This window comes from Chiloscyllium plagiosum, unplaced genomic scaffold (genome assembly GCF_037043375.1).
Source record: "Chiloscyllium plagiosum isolate Xiang-an unplaced genomic scaffold, Cpla_swu_hap1 HiC_scaffold_4, whole genome shotgun sequence".
In the NCBI taxonomy this organism is placed as follows: domain Eukaryota; kingdom Metazoa; phylum Chordata; class Chondrichthyes; order Orectolobiformes; family Hemiscylliidae; genus Chiloscyllium; species Chiloscyllium plagiosum.
The window spans coordinates 121,675,347-121,696,395 of record NW_028270142.1 but is presented as its reverse complement, the minus strand read 5'-3'; the positions used below and the strand labels follow the sequence as shown (position 1 = coordinate 121,696,395).

General features: G+C 41.1%; 1 protein-coding gene across 1 annotated transcript in view; it reads left to right on the top strand.

Annotated features, from left to right (window-relative positions):
* fam135b (family with sequence similarity 135 member B) overlaps positions 1 to 21,049 on the top strand; it is a 374,606-nt gene that overhangs the window by 108,499 nt on the left and 245,058 nt on the right. The window contains exon 3 of the mRNA XM_043687860.2: positions 10,327 to 10,406. Within this exon, the coding sequence (XP_043543795.2) occupies positions 10,327 to 10,406 (80 nt within the window). The remainder of the gene's footprint in view (positions 1 to 10,326; positions 10,407 to 21,049) is intronic.

Below are 21,049 nucleotides of genomic sequence, written 5' to 3'. Positions count from 1 at the left end.
CATTCTCCCTGTGTCTGCATGGGTTTCTTCCTGCAGTGCAAAGATGTGCAGGTTAGGTGGATTGGCCGTGCTAAATTGTTCATAATGTCCTGGGATGTGCAAGGTAGGTGGATTAATTCAGAAATACAGGGATAGAGTAGGGGAGGTGGGTCTTGGTGGGATGCTGTTCAGAGGTCGATGTGGACTCGATTGGCTGAATGGTCTACTTCCATACTGTAGAAGTTCTATAATTCTAACTATTCTGATCCCATTTTCCAGCACTTGGCCCATAGTCCTGTGCATTTGCGATGCCAAGGCATACACCTAAATACTTCTTAAACATTATGAGACTTTCTGCCTCTATCATTATGAGTGCCAGATTCCCACCAACCTCAGGGGTAAAGTTCCTATTTGCTTACCCTATCTATGCCTCTAATAGTTTCATACATCTCAATCCTATCCATCCCCACCCCCTCCCCGCCCCCATTTAAGTCTCCTCTATTCCAAAGAATAACTATCTATCCAATCTTTCTTCATAACTGGAACACTTCAGCCCAGGCAACATCCTGGTGAATCTCCTTTGCACATTCTCCAGTGCAATCACATCCCTCTGATAATGTGATTCCAGACCTGTACAAAATTCTCTAGCTGTGTCCAAACTAATATCCCAGTTGCATTCTCCATGGCAGTGCCTCAAACAATAAGAGCTCTGAAGAAAGTATAAAATTTGTAAGATATTAAAGTGAGCCCTTCCCATCTGATTAGCATCAAAAATGTGTCAGAAAGCAGCTGCAAATGGACACTGAATATGTGTTACCAAAGGGCACAGCGCCATTGAGTAATTGGACAAGAGAAAGGGTTCTGCAGAATAGAAAATAACCTCCACTCCACGTGTCCATTCCTCCCATCAGTAATTAATTATTGCTAAAAGAAAATATCATTTTCAATGTTAAATGAAAGTAACTGGAGAAAATGGAATGACATACCACAAGCAAAACATTAGATTGCAGCATTTAGATTGATTGCTTTGAAACTACATTACAATATCATTTTAGCCAGCAAGCTGCTTGTCAGCTTGATTTCCCATTCTTTTCAATTCTAAATGGATGTCTCATCTCTCTACACTTAATTAAATGGTGACTGTTGCAATAGTTTACATTAAGTTTGCAGGCTTCAGCTTGAAGACTGTGCTAACTCTGGCTCAATGTCCTTGGGCTGTGAAGGTTAATCAAGCTGTGTACTTTGTTCCTGCTCGTACATTCTGAGTTTCCTGGTTATCTCACACTGATTTCTTCTGAAAAATGTATACAAAATTTGGTTGAAATTAGAACAGTTGCAGCCACAATGCCTTTCATGACTGAATAGTCTTAGAGAAATTCACTATCTCTGCTTACATATTAAAAATGGCTACTTGTGTCTAACTTACTGCGCATCCAGCTCCTATACATTTAAATCACTTCACATCCCTTTCCGTTATTCTGAAACTGGTTGTTAGTTACTTCTTTGGGAAGGTGCTTACTGGATATCAATCCTGGGTATTTTGTTTATATTCTGTTCACCGGTGTGGGTATTGCTGTCAAGATTTGTTGCCAATGTCTAAGTCTGCTCAAATGGAGAGACAAGACCGTTTCTGAGGGCAGTTAGGAGTCAGTCACATTATCATTGGCCTGGCATCACATAGGTTAGGTAGGTATGAAAGAGTCTAACAGTTTTTTTTTAATGTTAATTCATGGTACAATTATTAAGACTAAATTTCATTTCCCAATATTTATTAATTAACTGATTGAATTTGAATTCCAGCCACCACTATGATATAAGTGTATTAATTGGACATTTCAAAAACTAGTCGGGTGACTTTACTATTATTCCATCATCTCTGTTTGGCTTCTTGGATCCTTTGGGATAAAGTGTCAGAGGTTGCTGGCAGATTAAGTACTATGTATCAAAGGAGATGGTAAATTCAGTGTAGGAGAGGAGAAAAAGAGTAGAGAAAATAATGCTGTTGTATCGCTGTGTATTTAAATGTATATATTTGCTTCATTTTCTTTTTGAGTATATTGTTTGAGTTATGCACTGTCTAGGAGGACGTAAGGACTCCAGATGCTGAAGATCAGAGTTGAAAAGTGTGGCGCTTGTAAAGCACAGCAGGTCAGGCAGCATCTGAGGAGCAGGAAAATTGTCATTTCGGGCATAAGACCTTCATCAGGATTGGCCACATTCTTGATGAAGGGTTTATGCCCGAAACGTCGACTTTCCTGTTCCTCGGATGCTGCCTGACCTGCTGTGCTTTTTCAGTGCCACACTTTTTGACTTATGCATTGTCTGTCAGACATGAATGACCTCTCCAGCTGCCTCCATTCCAGTGTTGTTCATTTGCACACAATCCCTTCTGATAAGTGAACCAAGTGAACCAATTGCAACTGATAACTCCTTTTTTAAGAGTTGAATATTTTATTGGCATCCCAGAATTGGAGTTCGTTGAAATGATGCCAAATGTCAGATCATTCAATATGCAACTGACCTTTCTAGTGAGTGAATTGCTGCTTACTTTTTCCCCAATACTACGTTATCCAAAAATATCAATTTAAGAAAAAATCTCATCACAGTGAAATTTGTGGATTGAGGTACATCATTACCAAACATTTTTGCCTTGGCTGGATCTAAGGAGTGATTTGGTTTACCTTACTAGAGGACCAAATATTATTGAGTCTTAACAAGAGGAGGATCTTGATTTAAGAAGACATGGTTTATTACACTATAGCAATCAGAGATAATTAAATTATTAAGATAGACAGTATTATGAGAATAGTGATTATAGGTGTGCACTCCTTATTCTTACCAAAGCCAGTGTGACATTGTCAGATTGTTTGCAGCACAACGCTTTCTCTAACATTAGCCCTTTCTGAATCATTTCCCAATACAAAATCAACAGCAATCATAGAAAGTGCTAGAGAAGCTCAGCAAGTCTGACAGCATTTATGGAGAGAAAAACAAGGCTAATGTTTTGAGCCCAATATGACTTCTTCAGAACAGTTTTAATACATTTCTTCAGTTCAGAAGTTTGTAATGGGGGGAATCTTCCAGAACTTTAGTGTACACTACTGGAATGACTGTCTTCCTAACAGAAGATCTCAACTTTTGTATCTGTTGATGGGTGTACTCTTAATGTTGGCTTAGCACATATGTCTTTAGAGTGTTTATATCTTACGAAGTGATTAAGTTCTGTTTTTCTCATGTGACTAGGTTGTTCATTGCCAACTCTCCTCAAGGTTTCTCTGTGATTCTTACTGGTTTTTGATTCTCGCATAATTTGGGTAGCTTCCTCCAAATTCAACTCTTCCTCAGACTGTATTGAATCTGAAAAAGACTCATCCATAATTCCAACCGCATTTCTATTTCTTATGAATTGTGATTCCAGTTCCACAATTTTCCATTGATTTGTAAATTTTATCAATGAAACTATCTATAGATTTCCCTGGATGCTGAACTCTTCTGTCACATGTCGATCTTTGCAGAATTTTATTTGTTATCAGGTTAAGGTTTCCACTTGCTATCACAGTACCCTCATTGTGAACTATAAGTACTCTCTTCTCTCCACTTCTAGTCCCATCAGCCTCTTTTTTGCACCATTAATATCATGTTGTTCCCTACCCTAATGGGGATTTTTAACTTTACGTACTCCAATACGTTTGATTCTTGGCTAAACCTATAACTACTGATCCTACTGCTTTCTGGTGGAGTTTATAACTTCCAGGTTGGACTAGCCTTTAAGCTCTTTCTAGCACACACTGCTTCTTCTATGCTTCTTATCAAAAGGTCTGAAGTAAAGGCTTTAGCCTGGAGTGCTGTTTCTCCTTCATTGGCCTTTCCACGAGTTCTGACTGACTGTTTCTTCCAGTGCTTGTGGCTGCTTTCCTGGTTCCAGTAGATTGTTTTCAAAACATTTTATCATTTAATGTTAAGCCCACGACTGATCACTATGTGGTAATTGTCATAGAAGTTTGCCACCATCAGCTCTCTTTCCTTAACTGGGCCTGAGACATCTGCATTACTGTAATTCTAGCGTCTTGTACAATTTCATTGATTTTTGTTACTGTACTATTTGTGATCCTGGCTTCACTAGCCAAGGTAGTAAACACTGGAAGTCTCTTTTCTCCTTTCCAATCTTGCCTCTTCCTAAATCTTTCCCTCTCAGCCTTTAAAACGCCTTTGAGCAAACTTTTGAGCAATTACTCATCGTCAATAAATTTAGTTTGGTGTCAGACATTCTCAGGTATTATGTCTCTGAAATATCGTGAAGTGCTTTACTGTGGTAAAGATGCTGTATGAATGCAGATTGTTGTTATTGTTGTTTTTGTCTGGCAGAAGCTGAGAGTATTTAAAAAAAGGGTTTTGTGTTTGAGAATTGGCACAATTTCTCACATTGCCAATAAGTTTCATTATATAATTTGTGAAAAGTTAGAGATTCTTTTGCCTTTTTCAATATCTTTATACTGCAGGAACTCAATTGGACAAGAAATGGGGTCATTCGAAGTCTGAGCAACAACCATTTCATGTAACGTTATCCATGAAGTCAACTTTCTATCCGTATTGGGCATATTTTTGCACGCTTGCCTTCATTGCTCAGACCATTGAGTAGAGGAGTTGGAATGTCATCTGAGGTTGTACAAGACATTGGTGAGGCCTCTTCTGGAGCATTGTGGGCAGTTCTCATCACCCTGTAATAAGAAAGATATTATTAAATTAGAAAGTGTTCAGAAAAGATTGACCAGGATGTTGCTGGGAATGGGTTTGAGACACAAAAAATAGAGTGAAAAGACTGGGACTTCTTTCACTGGAGCACAGGAGATTGAGGAATGACCTTATGAGGATTATAAAAGTCATGAAGGGCATAGATAAGGTGAATCGCAAGTGTGATTTCCCTAGAGCGTGTGAGTTCAAAAGAAGTGTGTGTATTTTTAAGGTGAGTGGAAAAAGATTTAAAAAGGACATGGAGGGCAACTTTTTTACACAGTGTGTGTGTGAAATGGCGGATGCAAGATACACTTACAACATTTCAAAGATGTTTGGTTAAGTTCATGAGTAGGAAATGTTTGGGGGTATTATGGACCAAGCCAGACCCTTTCAAACCATTTCAAAGAATTAGCCTGGTTCCTAGCTTTTTTACTTGTTTCAAGCAAGTATAAAGTGGATATTCCAGGAGTGATGCAGCTGGCTAAAACCCCTCGTTTCTAAACAGAATTTATTAACAAAGTACCGAATGAAACACAAGCAAAAGAGAACAGAATATAGAATAACAACCTGTCGGAAAACCCAACTTATTGATGCTGTTCCAAACACCTGCAATGGTCCCCATAAACACCCCATTGGCAAAAAGGTAAAATCAGACACAGATTCTTACAGGAGGGAGAGAGAGAGAGAGAGAGATAGCAGCGAGATTCAGCATGGAACCTCCTTCTTCAATGAAGCCGTCCCTTTGGATTGCCAGCTAACACCTGACCAGCAGCTCCTGAACAGCCAGACTGCTAAAACCAAAACAAACCAGAGAAAAGCTGAGCTGGGAGAACTGGCCACTCCCCTTTCATTGCACAAGTGTTTATTTTAAACTTAAAAGCTTCTTCAAGTAGACAAATCCAGACATCTCGGAACCCATGACTTTATGTCCCCTCTGTAAAAAAGGACAAAATAGCCTTTCTCAAGGAGCAGCATCATCACATCAGGCTATGGGCCAAGTGCAGGCAGGTGAGATTAGTTTAATTTGACAGTGTTGTCAAAGTGGACTGGTTGGACTGAAATGTGTGGTTCCATGATGTATGATTTTATGACTCAAGCTTAAATTTTCTAATAAGTCTCTTGTGAAAGACCTAATTGGGAGAAAGTGAGGACTGCAATTGGGCACTTTCAGAAAATCTATGTTCAAAATATCAATTGCAATTCCCCTCTAGCTGGTCACTCTCGCAAAGAATTCAATTACGTTTGTCAAACACCACTTAACTTTGATGACTCAATACTCTCTGTCCAAGGCTTCACCCTCTTTCATTTTGACCTTGTTATTGGTTCCAACAATTTTCCTACAAAGCAATGCTCAACAAGTAGGTTGATTCTAGCTGACAGTGCAACAGGAACTTTGCCAACACTTTCTTGATTAAAAGCTAGCAGTATCCCACACAGTAAGAGAAGTTCCTAAGACCTTTGCCAACTTGCACTTAAATTCACGTAAATCAAGAAGTGTTACCCACCCATCTGAGAGATATGTAGGCATTTTTCTTTGAACAAAGAGAATCAATCACATAGAGATTTTGTTCATGAACTAATTCCCAACAACTGTAACGTTTTGTTTTTGCAGTCTCAATATTTCTAGTTTTAGGTTGGGAAGGAGGGAAGTTAAATGTGCAGGAAATGAAATTCTAATATGTAAATCTAATATGGCTCTAAATGAAAAAAGAACACAAATTGACTCCTGCTGATCATCTGTTGAAAATATATAGGGTCAGCAAAGGTCTGGTGATTGTGAATTCAGCATTTATTCAGCTGAGGTCTGGAAGATAAATGACACAGTTATTTGCTTTGGAAACTGAAGATTGTCAAAGCTGTAATAGAATACCAATTTTATTTCAACTTCTGGATTGAATTTCAGTGAACGTTCATGTCTTCCCACCTTTCATTCACATTGACATTTTGGAGCAGGTATCTGGTATAATTGAGACTGGGATCTCCAGCCATTTACATATTACTCCTCCGAGCTGAACTTGTATCCTATTTGGTGCTACTGATATTAGCCAAAGCAACACAGACTGTTACCCAAATAGGGAATCTTCAGCTTTCTATAAAGCACACTGTTACAAGTTTTGGAATTGTCTTTGATATGCTATTAGGCATAATACCACTCCTCTCAGTAGTCTTAGCATCTTCTGTTCAGTGTGTGCAACCCAATAACTAATTATACATCAAGGTTAACGCAAGGATCCCTTTGTGAGTTGGATTGAACACTTTGGGCCAGATTGCTGTGTAGATTAACCAACTCTGGAAGTGTTTAAAATGATGTGAGGGACCTGATTCTGGGATTTCCTTCCTCATTCCTGGAGCCAGTAATTGTTGTGGTTCTGTTCGCTGAGCTGGAAATTTTTGTTGCAAACGTTTCGTCCCCTGTCTAGGTGACATCCTCAGTGCTTGGGAGCCTCCTGTGAAGCGCTTCTGTGGTGTTTCCTCCGGCATTTATAGTGGCCTGTCCCTGCCGCTTCCGGTTGTCAGTTTCAGGTGTCCGCTGTAGTGGCCGGTATATTGGGTCCAGGTCGATGTGTTTGTTGATGGAGTTTGTGGATGAGTGCCATGAGTACAGTGGACAGCTAAAACTGACAACCGGTAGCGGCAGGGACAGGCCACTATAAATGCCGGAGGAAACACCACAGAAGCGCTTCACAGGAGGCTCCCAAGCACTGAGGGTGTCACCTAGACAGGGGACGAAACGTTTGCAACAAAAATTTCCAGCTCGGCGAACAGAACCACAACAACGAGCACCCGAGCTACAAATCTTCTCCCAAACTTTGGAGCCAGTAATTTTTGCCAATGTAAGGGTGGATGGAGTGAGCCCTCACCTTATATTCCTGGCCTGGACAGTTCCATTGCAGAGGTGAGAATCTCTTACCCCTGTCTTCAGCCCCAACCCCATCCTCACCAAATGTTTTTATGAAGTGAGGCCAGCTTCTCAAGGACACAGGGCTCAAGGACCCTGTGGGGGGGCTGGGGGGGGTCCTGATTTGCTAATTGTCTTATTATTTAAAAAATGAGAAATTAATAGACCAGAACATTTTAAGCCACTCAATTTAACCTCGAAAATATACAAGTTATTAGAAAGAATTCTGAGGAACAGAATTTACCTCTTTTTGTATCCATGCAGATGAATCAAAGATAGTCAGGATGTATTTGTTAAGGGAGGGTCTTGTTTGACAAATTTAATCAGTTTGTTTTTGCAGCAGTTTTGATAATGGTTACACATTCACCGTGGTCTACATGAATTTGATTAAGGCTGTTGACATGGGACACTGGTCAAGAGAGAAAGATTCCATGGGTCCGAACACAAAGTGGTATTTGGGATCCAAATTTGGCTGAGAGGAAGGAAGCAGTAGATGATAAGTAGAGGGTTTCTGTGACTGGAAGCTTGTTTTGTTATGGGCCAGACCAGACCCTCTCAAAATATATTAAGAAGATGGACCAGGGCCTAATTATTTCTTACTTTAAGGGCAAGCTGTGGGCATTTCATTCCAGATGCAACTAGATTGGTCAAACTACCAAGTTTGAAGCAAAACACTTTATTCATGTACTATAGTTAAAAGACAAAGGAAGAAAGAAGAAACTGGAACAACTTAACGTTATTGGAATAATAGATTATTTAACTATTAAACTGTAACTGTTCCAATATAGTAACATCCTTTGAACACAACCTGGACAAAGACAAATTCAGGAAAATAGATTGCCTCACAGGCAATGTTCCCGTTCAGGAGGAAAAAGATCAAGAGAAAACTCTTGAAAGAGAGAAAGCAGGGAGAGATGCTCTGTAGCCCCCACTCAGCTTCAAGACCTAGCAACAAACACCACTATAGAAAAACTAAAACCAAACATCCTGGTTCTGTAAGAGGTTGCCCCTCACATTCAGGCTGTTTCTACTTTTTTTAAAAAAAACACAGGCCTCACAAGCTATTTACAGGCTGTCAGTAGGTAGTCCAGCACCTCTGTCTTAAGAACTTCAAAAAAAACAGTACACAGTACACCTCTGAAAGCCACAGTAACATCACAGTTTCCAGTAGTGTCCCATAGGGCACAGTGCTGGGACTTTTGTGTTTGTGGTGTACTTTCATGGTTTGGGTTTCATTATTGGGGGATATGATCAGAAAGTTCATTGATGACATTTGGATGAAAATTAGTCAGGTGAGAAGGATCACCATAAACTGGAATAGGTTATCAATGGACTGGTCAGCTGAGCAGAGCAGTGGCAAATGGAATTTAATCTTGGAAAGTATGAAATACTTAGAAGTACTAACATGGCAAGGGATTACATTAGAATGGTAGGACTCTGAAGATCAGAGGGATCTTGGTGTGCACATCCATTAATCTGTGAAGATAGCAGAGCAGAGAATTTAGGTTGTTAGGAAGGCTTAGGGTACACGTCTTTATTAGCATGGGCATGGAGTACAAAAGCAGAGAGGTTATACTGGAACTGTATAAAACATTGGACAGGCCACAACTGAGTACTATGTGCAGTTCTATTCACCACATTATTGGAAAGGTTTGATTGCTCTAGAGAGAGTGCAGAGGAGATTCACCAAGATGCTTCATGGCCTGGTGGGTCTGAGCTTTGAGGAAAGGATGGATGGGTTGTGGTTGTTTTCCTGAGAGCAGCAGAGTTTGAGAGGGGACTTGATAAAAGTACGTAAGATTATGAAGGGCATAGATAGGCTGAATAGGAAGGCACTTTTTCTAATAGTAGAGGAATTAATAACCAGGGGTAGAGATTTAAAATAAGACGTAGAATGCTAAGAGGAGATGTGAGGACTATTATGTTCACCCAGAGGATGGTGGGAGGTGAGAACTCACCTTTTGATTTGATTATTGTCACATGTACCTAGGTACAGTTTAAAAAAAACTTGTGTGAAAGAGAGATTTGTCAGAAGCTCTCATAAAGTTTAAACAGTATTTACTTATTCACTTACATTGCCTCCAGGGCTCTGGGCCAAAGCTGGATTAGTGTTGTCTGATCTTTGTTGACCAGTAAGGACATGATGAGCCAAATGGCCTCTTTCTGTGCTGTGAATACCTATCAGGTTATAGCAAAGGGTATGAGTTTTGATAATCGAGGTGAAATAATGCATACTGTTGCACCGCGATGCCACTTATCACTCTGTAGTTGTTTAATCCTAGTGGTAAAGTCAAGGATCAGAGGGTATCATAGAGTAGTGGGTCACCCATTTAAAAAAAAATCGAGGGGGAGTTACTTCCCTTGTAAGGTAGTGAATTTGATTAAGTCTTCTCCACAGAGGGCTGTCAAAACTGGGTCATTAACTGTGTTCAAGATTGAGACGGACAAGCAGATATTTGATCAGGAAGGGAATCAAGGGTTATGGGAAAAAGGCAGAAAAGTTGAATTGAGGATTATCAGATTAGCCATGCTCTCATTGAATGATGGAGTGGACTTGATGGGGTAAATGGCCTATTTCTGCTCTTGCATCCTCTGATCTGTGATGAGACTATTCTCTATATGAAATTTTCAGCATGTCTTTCACTGTTAAACCAAAGGATATGCTGTCAAAGCAACAAGTTTCACTAATTTCTCAATCCTGTTCCATCTTTCAGGTATTACCAGGTGCGCACAGCTCTGAAAATCCCACCCCGAATTCCTCACAGGCTGACAGCAACACTGACAGGACCCACAGGTAAGAAAACAGAAGCAGAATGCTGAGCTGGCCTTGCTGAATTACTAGCTCTTCGTCAAAGCTGCCCCACAGGAATGCCATTGTAAATTTGTTGTGAGAACTTTCTCTCCTACAGTGATTTTTTGCTTGAGTTTAACAAAAAAATGCTTGGAAATGATTATTCTGAACTTCCAATTTGAAATATGCAAGATAAATTGGATCAGTTTGTGTCATTCAGCAGTCCTCTTGGATTTCCTTTCCTCATGAGTTCAGACAGAATTTTAAATGAACCCCCATAATTAAAGGCTACCGAATCACAGTCACTGGGACATCCTCTGTCTGCTGCCTGAATGGCTGTTCTGTTGATGATCTTGAATGTTGAACGTCAGGAAGCTGTTTTTTCCATTCTCATCTGCTGCCTGTGCATTGCCCTTTCCAGAGTCACTGGACCGTGTTCAGGAGTAAAAACCGTGGCCTGAGGTGGCTAAGCTCAGTTGAGCACATAAGAAAATGAGAAATAGGAGTGTATTATTTAATCCCTTGAGGCTGCTGTGCCATTCAGTAAGATCAAGGGTGATCTGATTGAACCCCAGTCTCTTACTTACCCGTTGCAACCTTTCACTCTGTTGTCAGTCACAGTTCTGTTCATTCACCTGTGATTTTGTTCATCCTCTGGCAGTAGCTTTGCTGAGCTGAGCCAACACAGCAGAGATCTTTGTTACCTCTGAGCTGTCAGTCAAACTCCAAGACAAAGCTGGGATCACAGGTTGCAGTTCGTCTCTTGCACTAGCCTGGCCAGCAGTCAGCCTGCCAGGCAGACTTTGCAGTAAACAATAGTACATTTTATGCTGGAAAAGCATCTGGAATCCATCCTTGATCAATCCCAGTGCACAGCTGAACCACAGAACCGCTGTGGTTTCAGCAAGGTGCAGAATGTTCTGGCACATACATAATGAATTAAAAGTTAAGACCAGTGAGTGGAAGGCACAGCAAGTGCATCATTAAAAGACAGCTGTATCTGAAACTGGCATTTGTAATTCATTGGGTATTGTCATAATTAGTCAAGTTAGGAGGATGAGATTTTTGAAAAATTTTAACTCCACAAAACAAGAGTCTTTGAATAATCTTAATTGCATTATATGGCATGTTATTGGTGTACACTGAACCTGCTGAGATCGTCCTGTGACATCTTCCTGCAGTGTGCTGAAAGCTGCTGACAACCAGCTGTTAGAATTATTTAGTGACAGGGAACTTTTACAACCATTTAACAGTAACCTGCTGCTTAAGAGGAAAAACAACATTGTGCAACTGACAGAGAAACAAATGTTAACGATGTCACATTGATAATGTTTTTGATAGAATGAGTATATAGGTATGGAGAAAAGAGGGACAACTTGGGAATGGGATTTGTGGGGTATTTACACAATCATAAAGAGGTCATGGAACAGAAAGTGTCCAGTTGGCCTATTTAATCCGTACTCCAGGCATTCATCTTTTTATTCATTCTCATCTAACCTTACAGGGTCATAGAGATTTATAGCACAGAGATACACTGCACCGGTCAAAAAAAGCCAGTATTCTAGTCCCATTTTCCAGCACTTGGCCCTTCACCTTTTATTCCATGATGTTGTAAGTGCACATCTAAATACCTCTTAACCTTACGAGGATTTCTGCCTCTACACCTTTACAGGCAGTGAGATCCAGATTCTACATCCACACTCCCTGGGCATTGATCCCTCCGCCAAGAGGAGAAGTTCCTTCCTGTATACCCTGTCTACAGCCCTCGTAATTTTGTACATCTCAATCATGTCCCGCCTCAGTCTCCTCTGCTCCAATGGAAACAGTCCCAGTCTGTACAATCTTTCTTCTTAACTAACATGTCCAGTCCAGGCAACATCCTGGTAAATCTCCACTGCACCTCTGCAGTGTTATCACATCCCTCCTTGAATGTGGATTCCAGAACTGCATGCAATACCCACAGTGATCTTACCAACTTTTCAGACAGTTCCAGCTTAACTTCCCTGCTCCCAAAACGCTATGCCTGGGCTAATAAAGGCAAGTTTCCCATATGCCTTCTTAACCACTTTATCCAATTGCCCTGATACACTAAAGGGCCAATGGACGTGCACATCAAGATCACTCTGATTCTCAGTGCTTCCCAGGATCCCAACATCCATCTTGGAATCCTTTGCCTTGTGTGTCTTGCCTCAGCGCAGCACTTTACACTTGTCTGAACTGAATTCCATTTGCCACTGATCAGCCCATCTGTCAAACTGTCAACTTGCTTTTATTTACTAATCTAGATAGATACACCCCTTCAACTACATGTGAGTTTGACTTCTCATCACTCTTCTTCTGAATTTCTTCTGAATCTCGGATTCAGTTTTTTTTTGATGGCCAACTTATATTGGTTGCGTCTGGCTGTTCGCTACCCCACCAGTGGTAATTTGGTCCATGGTTCTTAGTCAAACTGAATTAAATCAAATCCACACTTTTGCAATCACACACACCCAGAATGTTGTGCACACAGCCTTGGGCCTGTGCATAGAGCTTTTCCCATGTCTGTTCAATCTCTAGTGACAGCAACATCAATAGGACCTGTAGGTTAAGAACACAGAATGCAGCACACTAAGCTATTATTGGTGAATTATTATGCCATGCTTGAAGCTGTCTTTTGAACAGCATATTGAGTGGAATTTTCTGGACCGCTGCTGGTGGGTTTGAGGGTGGTGGTGGGTTGGAGTTTGTAAAATGCAGTACATGGCCAGCCCACCACCACCTTGCCCGCTCCTGACTGTCTCCCATTTTATGGTGGACCTTTCAGGTAGCTCACACACCCTTCAGCTTTATTGAAGCACATACATTTGACTGGGAGAGGAACTTGCAGCTGGTGGTATTACCAATCACCTGCTGCCCCTGTCCTTGTCGGCAGGACAGATCACTGATTTGTTTTGTAAACTGTCTATACCCTTGGTGGTGACCAACCCTTCAATCTGCATGACAGTGCTGCAGCTCCCTAAAATGGGACTTTGTCCTTAGAAGGGGCAAATGTCTTGGCCTTAGCCAGTTATCACCGTAATGAATGTTAAATAGCTACAGGGCAGCTGGCATTATTAGAGGTACATTTTCTGTTGGCCCTTTAACTGAAAAACCCCATCATCCAAAAAAACCTGTAAGTTTGACTACATCTGGAGTCATGCTATTTTCTATATTGTTAATTTGTTGACATGAGATGGGTGTAGCTGGCAAGGTAAGCATTAATTCCCGTTATTGCCCTTGGTGATGAACTGCAGACCTAGGCTGCTGCAGTTGCATGCTGCTGATACACCCACAGTGCTCTAATGGAGGAATTTTGGATCCCTGATAGGAAAGTAATGTGATTGTGTTCCAAAGCATGTGACCTGGAGAGGAACTTGCAGCCATGATGTTAGCAAACTGCCCATGTCCTTCTCGGCAGGACAGATCATGGGTTTGATTTGATTTATTATTGTCACATGTACCTAGGTACAGTGAAAAGATTTGTTGTGCATGTAGTACAGACAGATCATGCCATACAAAGTGCCTTGGGGTAATAGAACAGAGTGAAGAATATAATGTTACGGTGCATGAAGAGTGGGATCACCCTTTAAATTTAATATTTGAAAGGTCCATTCTGAAGTTTGATAACAACAAGTACAAACCTGTTCTTGAATCTGTTGGTAAGTGTGTTTAAGCTTTTGTATCTTCTGCCCAATGAGATATTGGAAGAGATTATAACCAGGGTGGGTGTGGTCTTTGATTATAATAAACCAAAATAACTGCGGATACTGTAAACAGAAACACAGAGATTGCTGGAAAAGCTGAGGACTTCTGGCAGCATCTGTGGAGAGAAATCAGAGTTAATGTTTCAGGTCGACTGACCCTTTTTCAGAACTGAATTTTGAAGAGCAAGACTCTGCCAGACCTGCTAAGCTTTTCCAGCAATCTGTTTGGGGGTCTTTGATGATGTTGGCTGCCTTCCTGAGGTGGCGAGAAGTATAGATGGAGTTAATTGATGGAAGGTTTGCTTGTGTGGTAGATTGGGCTGTGCTCCCAACTGTCTGTCATTTCTTACTGACCTGGGTAGAGCAATTGCTATACCAAGCCGTGAAGCACCCAGAGAGATGCACTATAGAAAGCATTTTATCTAAACTGGTAAGAGTCTTTATGGACATGCCAAATTTCCCTAGCCTCCTGAGGAAGTAGATGCATTGTTGTGTGTTCTTTACCGTAGCATCAATGTGCGTGGACTAGGACAGAGTGTTGGTGATCCTCACTCCGATGAACTTGATGCTTTTGACCATCTCCACCATTGATGTAGACAGGGACATGCCCTTCACCTTGCTTCCTGAAGTCAACAACTAGCACTTTTATTTTGCTGATGTTGAGGGAGAAATTATTATCTTTACACCATGACACCAAGCACACTATCTCTTTCCTTTATTCTGTCTCATCAGTGTTTGAGATCTGGCCTACAACAGTGGTGTCGTCAATGAACTTGTAGATGGAGTTAAAATGAAATTTAGTCCCACACTCATGAGTGTATAGGGAATATGCAGTTGAATAATGAAATTTGTTAAGTTCCTGGATTGCATCTTGTAGATGGTAAATATTTTGTAGTACCAAACAAGTGATTGCTTTGTCCAAGGTAGTTTCAAGATTCTCAAGTATTGTTGAAATTGATTTGATTTAAGCAAGCGGAGAATATTGAATCACAATCCTGACTTACCCCTTATAGATAGAGAGCGGGCTTTTAGTAGTCAGGAGGCACGTTACCTCTTGCAGGACATCCATTCTCTGAAAGTCCCTTGTAGCCATCTTATTATTTAGTTATGATTCTGGTCAATGGTTACCCCTTACAATATTGATGGTGATAGATTAAGAATTAGCAATACTTTTGAATATGAAGAGAAGTTGATTTCATATTGGCCATTGCTTAGCCTTTCATGTGGCATGAATGTTAGTTGCTACTTTAGGTCTTTGCCTGAGTGTTGTCCAAATAATTGAAGATGAAGGATCTGATTGTGATTGATCCTAGGACACTCCACTGAGGAACACAAAAGGGTTTTTGTGACCCTTCGAACCACGAGGCCTGAGCTCAACCTCTTCCTGCTCCAGGTTGATTTAAAGATATCTACCCTGATGAAAGCCTGTAGTGGTACAACTGTAATCTCCAACTGCAACCATTTTGCAGTGTATGAGATATGACTTCATCAGTGAAGAGTTTTCTCCAATTCTTACTATGTTCAATTTTGCCAAGATTCCTTATGCCGTACACAGTCTAATGTTGCCTTAATGTCAAGAGTTGTCACTTTCATCTCTGGACATCAATCCTTTTTGACTATTTCAGAAGAAAGGCTGTATGAGGTAACCTGCTGAATCTCAAACTGAACATGCAGTTGGTTGGTATGTTCTGCTAGAGGGCCGTATGAGTGATGCCTTCCATCACCTGGATGAGGATTGACTGAAGGTGTGGTACTTGGCCAGATTGGACTTGCCCTCTCTTTGAGGATTTGCCTGGGCACTTCTCTTCATTGCCAGTGTTGTAGCTGTACTGGCTTAGCTTGCCAGGGAGTGTGGTTGATTCTGGAGCACAGATTTTGACCACCACCACCAAGAGATCAGCACAACCCATTGTCTTTGATCTATCCAGTGTGCTCAGTTTCTTTATCACATGGAATGATTCAAATTAGCTGAGGATTGGCTTCTATAATTGGGGCTTGGCTAATGGTGAATATAAGAGCTTTGTGGGAGGTCAAGATTCATCTTACGCTCGGTGCTTCTGGTTGAAAATGGTTCCTCCTTGGCTTTTGCATACATGTGCCGAAGCTGTGTGAAGTTGCTGGTGTTGGACTAGGGTGGACAAGCTGTGTGAGAGGAGCATGATCATGGTTGTACACTTTACATGTGAGTTTTGAATTTTGCAATTGAATTAAGAATAGTGACGCAGAATGCCCTCAACTGGCTGAGGAATTAATGAGGTGTTTTTGGCACATCAGTGGTGTAGGGTAGTTGAATGTAACGAAGAGGTCTTTGAGAATTGGCACCACCATGTTGACGAAAGTGAGGACTGCAGATGCTGGAGATTAGAGTCGAGATTTTGGTGCTGGAAAAGCACAGCAGATCAGGCAGCATCTGAGGAGCAGGAGAGTCAATGTTTTGGGCAAAAACCCTTCACTAGGAACCCTAATCCAAACCCTAACCCATCATGCTGGGCTAACTGACGTTCTAATATATTATAACAATTCCATGACATTAACAGTGCCCCTTATCCCAAGTTGCCAGGAAAGATGACTGTGTTGTTGAGAAAGGATTCCTACTCCTGCCTAGAAATGATTTCTCCCAGTGCTACTGAAGGCAAATGCTAGTTGTGGAAAATTGTTAGTTTCAGCATTGGGAACAACATTAAAGGTAATCAATTGTGCAAGCATAACATCAATCCTATATTCTGAGTTATAGCATGATTTTTCAGCTAAGAATCTTATATTCATTTGATCCTGGAAACCAAGAATAATGGGCAAGCTATTGCATTATATTCTTTCATGAGATCTGCAGCAATGACAGTTTTAGAATAGAGCAGGAGGGGTCCTCAGTGTATAAAGGTGATGTTGCACATTCTACACAATCTGATTTCCACCTCTGCTACTGCAATATCGGGGGCACTGCCACTAACTGTGCAATATTATTAGGATGAGAGAAACTAGCTTGCCCATCATGGCTGTGCCAGCTCTCAAAGAAGAATCTGCTTAATTTCCTTCTGCTTACTTTTCTCCAAGTATTTCTCCACTTCCCTTTCGAAAGTGTTTTAGGTTCTGCTTCTCTCACTATTTCTACGTTTGAACAATGTTGTAACATTTCTCCTTATCCTTCCCATTATTGAAGCACATCATCCACAATTCATGGCTAAGTGGTTAGCACTGCTGCCTCACAGCGTCAAGGATCTGGGCTCGATTCCCCCCCTCGGGCGACTGTCTGTGTGGAGTTTGCACATTCTCCCAGTGTCTGTGTGGGTTTCCTCCGGGTGCTCCGGTTTCCTCACACACTCCAAAGATGTGCAGGCAAGGTGAATTGGCTATGCTAAATTGCCCATAGTGTTAGGTGTATTAGTCAGGGTTAAATATATGGGAATGGGTCTGGGTGGGTTACTCTCCAGAGAGTCGATGTGGACTTGTTGGGCAGAAGGGCCTGTTTCCATACCGCAGGGAATCTAATCTAATCAAACTCCAGCAACAATAGCATTAGTGGCGATATTATAGAAACAATTTGGAGGAAATAAAATTAGGTAAAAGATACAGAAGTAAAAAAATCATCAAGTCTTTATGCAAATTAAAATAAAAGAATGCCGTAAATAAATTTTGAAATATTGTTCAAGTTTAACTCAACATAATTCAGGGTGAGCAACACACATTACACCTGTTGCTGGTTTGAGGCTTGGATGAAGGGAATAGGTGCCAATTTGATGTTTACATGGAAGCTGTAGTTACATGGTACAAGTGTATACCAATCTGATAGTTGTAATCAAAATTTTCAGTGTGTTGTTACTCACCTCTGCAGCAGCTAAGACCTGAACCAATGCCTTCTGGCCTCAAGCTATGGTCACCACCGCTGCGCCACAAGAGATCTCATGCATACCATTCTGTTCCTGAGTGATGGTGGAGGTCAGTTGCAGGCTTACTTCAATGGTTGGTCTGCTCAGTTGCAGGCTGAAATATTGATCAGAGAGAGAGAGAGATGCATGCAGATTGTACAAAGCCTGCTTTGTGCACATTCTCTGTTCATTATGGGTAGACCCCTTGACATCTTCCCTCGAAACGCTCGGAAGTCATAAATTGCTGGGACAGAAGAATCACCACAGTGCTTCTCTCCCTTTTAATGTTTCTTTGCTTCATGCAAGAACACATTATCAACACAGCTTGCTGCCTCAGACTAGAAATGAAGCTAAATGAAGGTTTCCAGATACGGTTCCTGAGAGACTGTTTCTGTTTCTGTTCCAATGTACTTTTCACCCACACAGCCTTTGAAACATCCTTTGATTACTCTTGAGCTTCTTCTTGATTTAGTATTAGTATTGAAACAGTGACAGAGCATTATTAGTTTTCGTGTTGGTGTTAGTTAAGAAAGAAAGTGCCGTAACCCGGCAGGAGATCTTTCCTTTTTAAAGCAGAAAGTGACATCAATTTCCTCAGTCCACCCTCCCTTCAGTGATGGATCCTGTTTTCCTGTTTAATATTCTTTACGTCTCTTGTGCTCGCATTTCCATTTTAAATAATAAGAAAAATAAAATTGATTGCTTCCTCCTCCTGTTCTGTGACATGCTTCATTTGATTGGGCCTAAGTGGAAGATCCACTAATGTTTCTTTGCTCAGGTAGATATTGCAGTCAGGACCTGATAGCAGGGTTTCCATATTTGTAGAAGGATTCTGAAGAGGGATATTCTTGCTGCCTGCAGTTTAGTTTTGTAGTCAGCTCACTCAAAGCTCAAGATGGTGGATAAATTGTCACTCCTTTTTAAGTGTGAGGCTTCAAATTTCACTATTATTGTTTGCACTTTGTATTTTGAGGAGGCCTGGTTTAAGATGCTACTGCCACTTATTCAGTAAGCTCTGCTCTGACAAGTCTTCGGTCTGGAAATGCTTGATAACATGTAGAGTGCTGATGGTTTGCTTTTCGAAGCCATGACAGCAAGTCCTTATGGACTGAGCTCTTGGTGCTGTCTGTTAGCAGGCAGTCATATGCTAACAAATGCAATACAATGTTTGTTCCAGTCTGCACTGGGAGGGAGCCTCCAAATTAGCTTCACTCACTGCAGTGCTGATGGGGAAGCATGCTGTCACTCGTTTGATGTTGTGTAATGTTGGAGCTGAATCATTAGCAGCAGTGACAAACATTACTTATTAAAAACAAAACTCGCTGACCAAATCACAGATGCTTTGCTTTCTGGTAGACATGTTCTGGAGCAGATGTGAGCCACAGCCAGCCGCTCTTCGTTTTTACTACTCTTCGCTACCTTAACAAATTTCATCTCAGCAATGTAGATGTATGCAGCTGTAGACAAATGAAGAATGTAGATCCATCGGATCATGTAACACAGCAGCCAGAGAGCCTTCTCAAGGGCACTTAGGGATGGGGAATAAATGCTGAATGTGTCAGAATTGCACAGCACCAGTCAATGAGTGTAGGAAAATTGTAGCCTATCGGGCATATGTGGGAACCATCAAAAATGCGACCCAATTAGTTCCATTCCCCTGCTCCCAGGAAAGAGTTCCCCTTCAAGCAGTTAAAGAATTCAAATACTAGGTTTTGAAAACAAAATCAGGGACCAAAAATTGCTGAAAAAGCTCAGCAGGTCATAAGTTCAATAGGAGCAGAATCATGCTGATATGCTCCTCACCCCCATTTTTCTGCCTTCTCTCCATTTACCTTCAACCCATTACCAATTAATGATCTGTGTAACTCCTCCTTAAATTTACTCACTGTCCCAGCATCCACCACGCTTTGGGGTAGCCAATTCCACAGATTCACAACCCTTTGGGAGAAATAGTTTCTCCTCAACTCTGTTTTAAATTTGCTACCCCTTATCCTAAGACTATGATTTCTTATCCTAGAGTGCCCACAAGAAAAAGCATCTGCTCCGTGTCTATCTTATCCATTCTTTTATCATCTTGAATATCTCAATTTGATCTCTGCTCATACTTCTAAATTCCAGAGAGTATAGGCCTAAACTGTTCAATCTGTCTTCATACAACAAACCCCTTATCTCTGAGATCAATCTAATGAACCTCCTGTGAACTGTCTCCAATGCCACTACATCTTTCCTCAAATTCCTGATGAAGGGCTTATGCCCAAAACATCAATTCTCCTGCTCCTCGGATGTTGCCTGAACTGCTGTGCTTTTCTAGCATCACACTCTCGACTCATGTATCCTGGTGGCTAGTCTCCTGCCCATTTGTCCAATGTAATGTTTGTTGCTGTCATTGCAGGGTATTTTGTATATAATGTTTGTTCTGCTGGATGTGTGTATGGGGTCCTTTAAATTCATCAGTAGATTTTTTGAAGTGTGGTAGTAGGTTTGTGGGCTGCCATATTGCTCAGGAGCTGGAGTAGTCTGGTGGTCATTGCTGTCGGGTGTTTGTATCCCTGATTTGTCTAGCAGTGAGGCCAGTGTTTCTTTGGCCAGGGTGATGTTTATTGAAGTGAATAAAGTCATCACATCAAAGGAAACGATGGCCTTGTTGTCCTGTATCTAGGTGTCTTTGGTGATGTTAAGGAATTCCTGCGAGGAGTGGATGGAGTGTTGAGTCTTCTAACAGCTGTTTTAGTTTTCGTTGCAGTTCCTGGTGATGAAACAACTGAAAACAAACCCACCAGCTCAGCGAGCAAACTGACAACCTGACTTCTTTACATTTATATTCCATTCCTTTAGCCATAATAGCCAAAATTCCGTTCGCTTTATTTATTATCTTTACCTGTATGCTAGTCTGTATGCTAGTTTTCTGAGATTTTGGATCCAATGACACTTCCTCAGAACTGTGCTCAGGATCACTGCACCCGAAATGTGAACTCTGATTTCTCTCCACAGATGCTGCCAGACAGGCTTTTTCAGCAATTGCTGTTTTGTTTCTGATTTACAGCATCCGCAGTTCTTC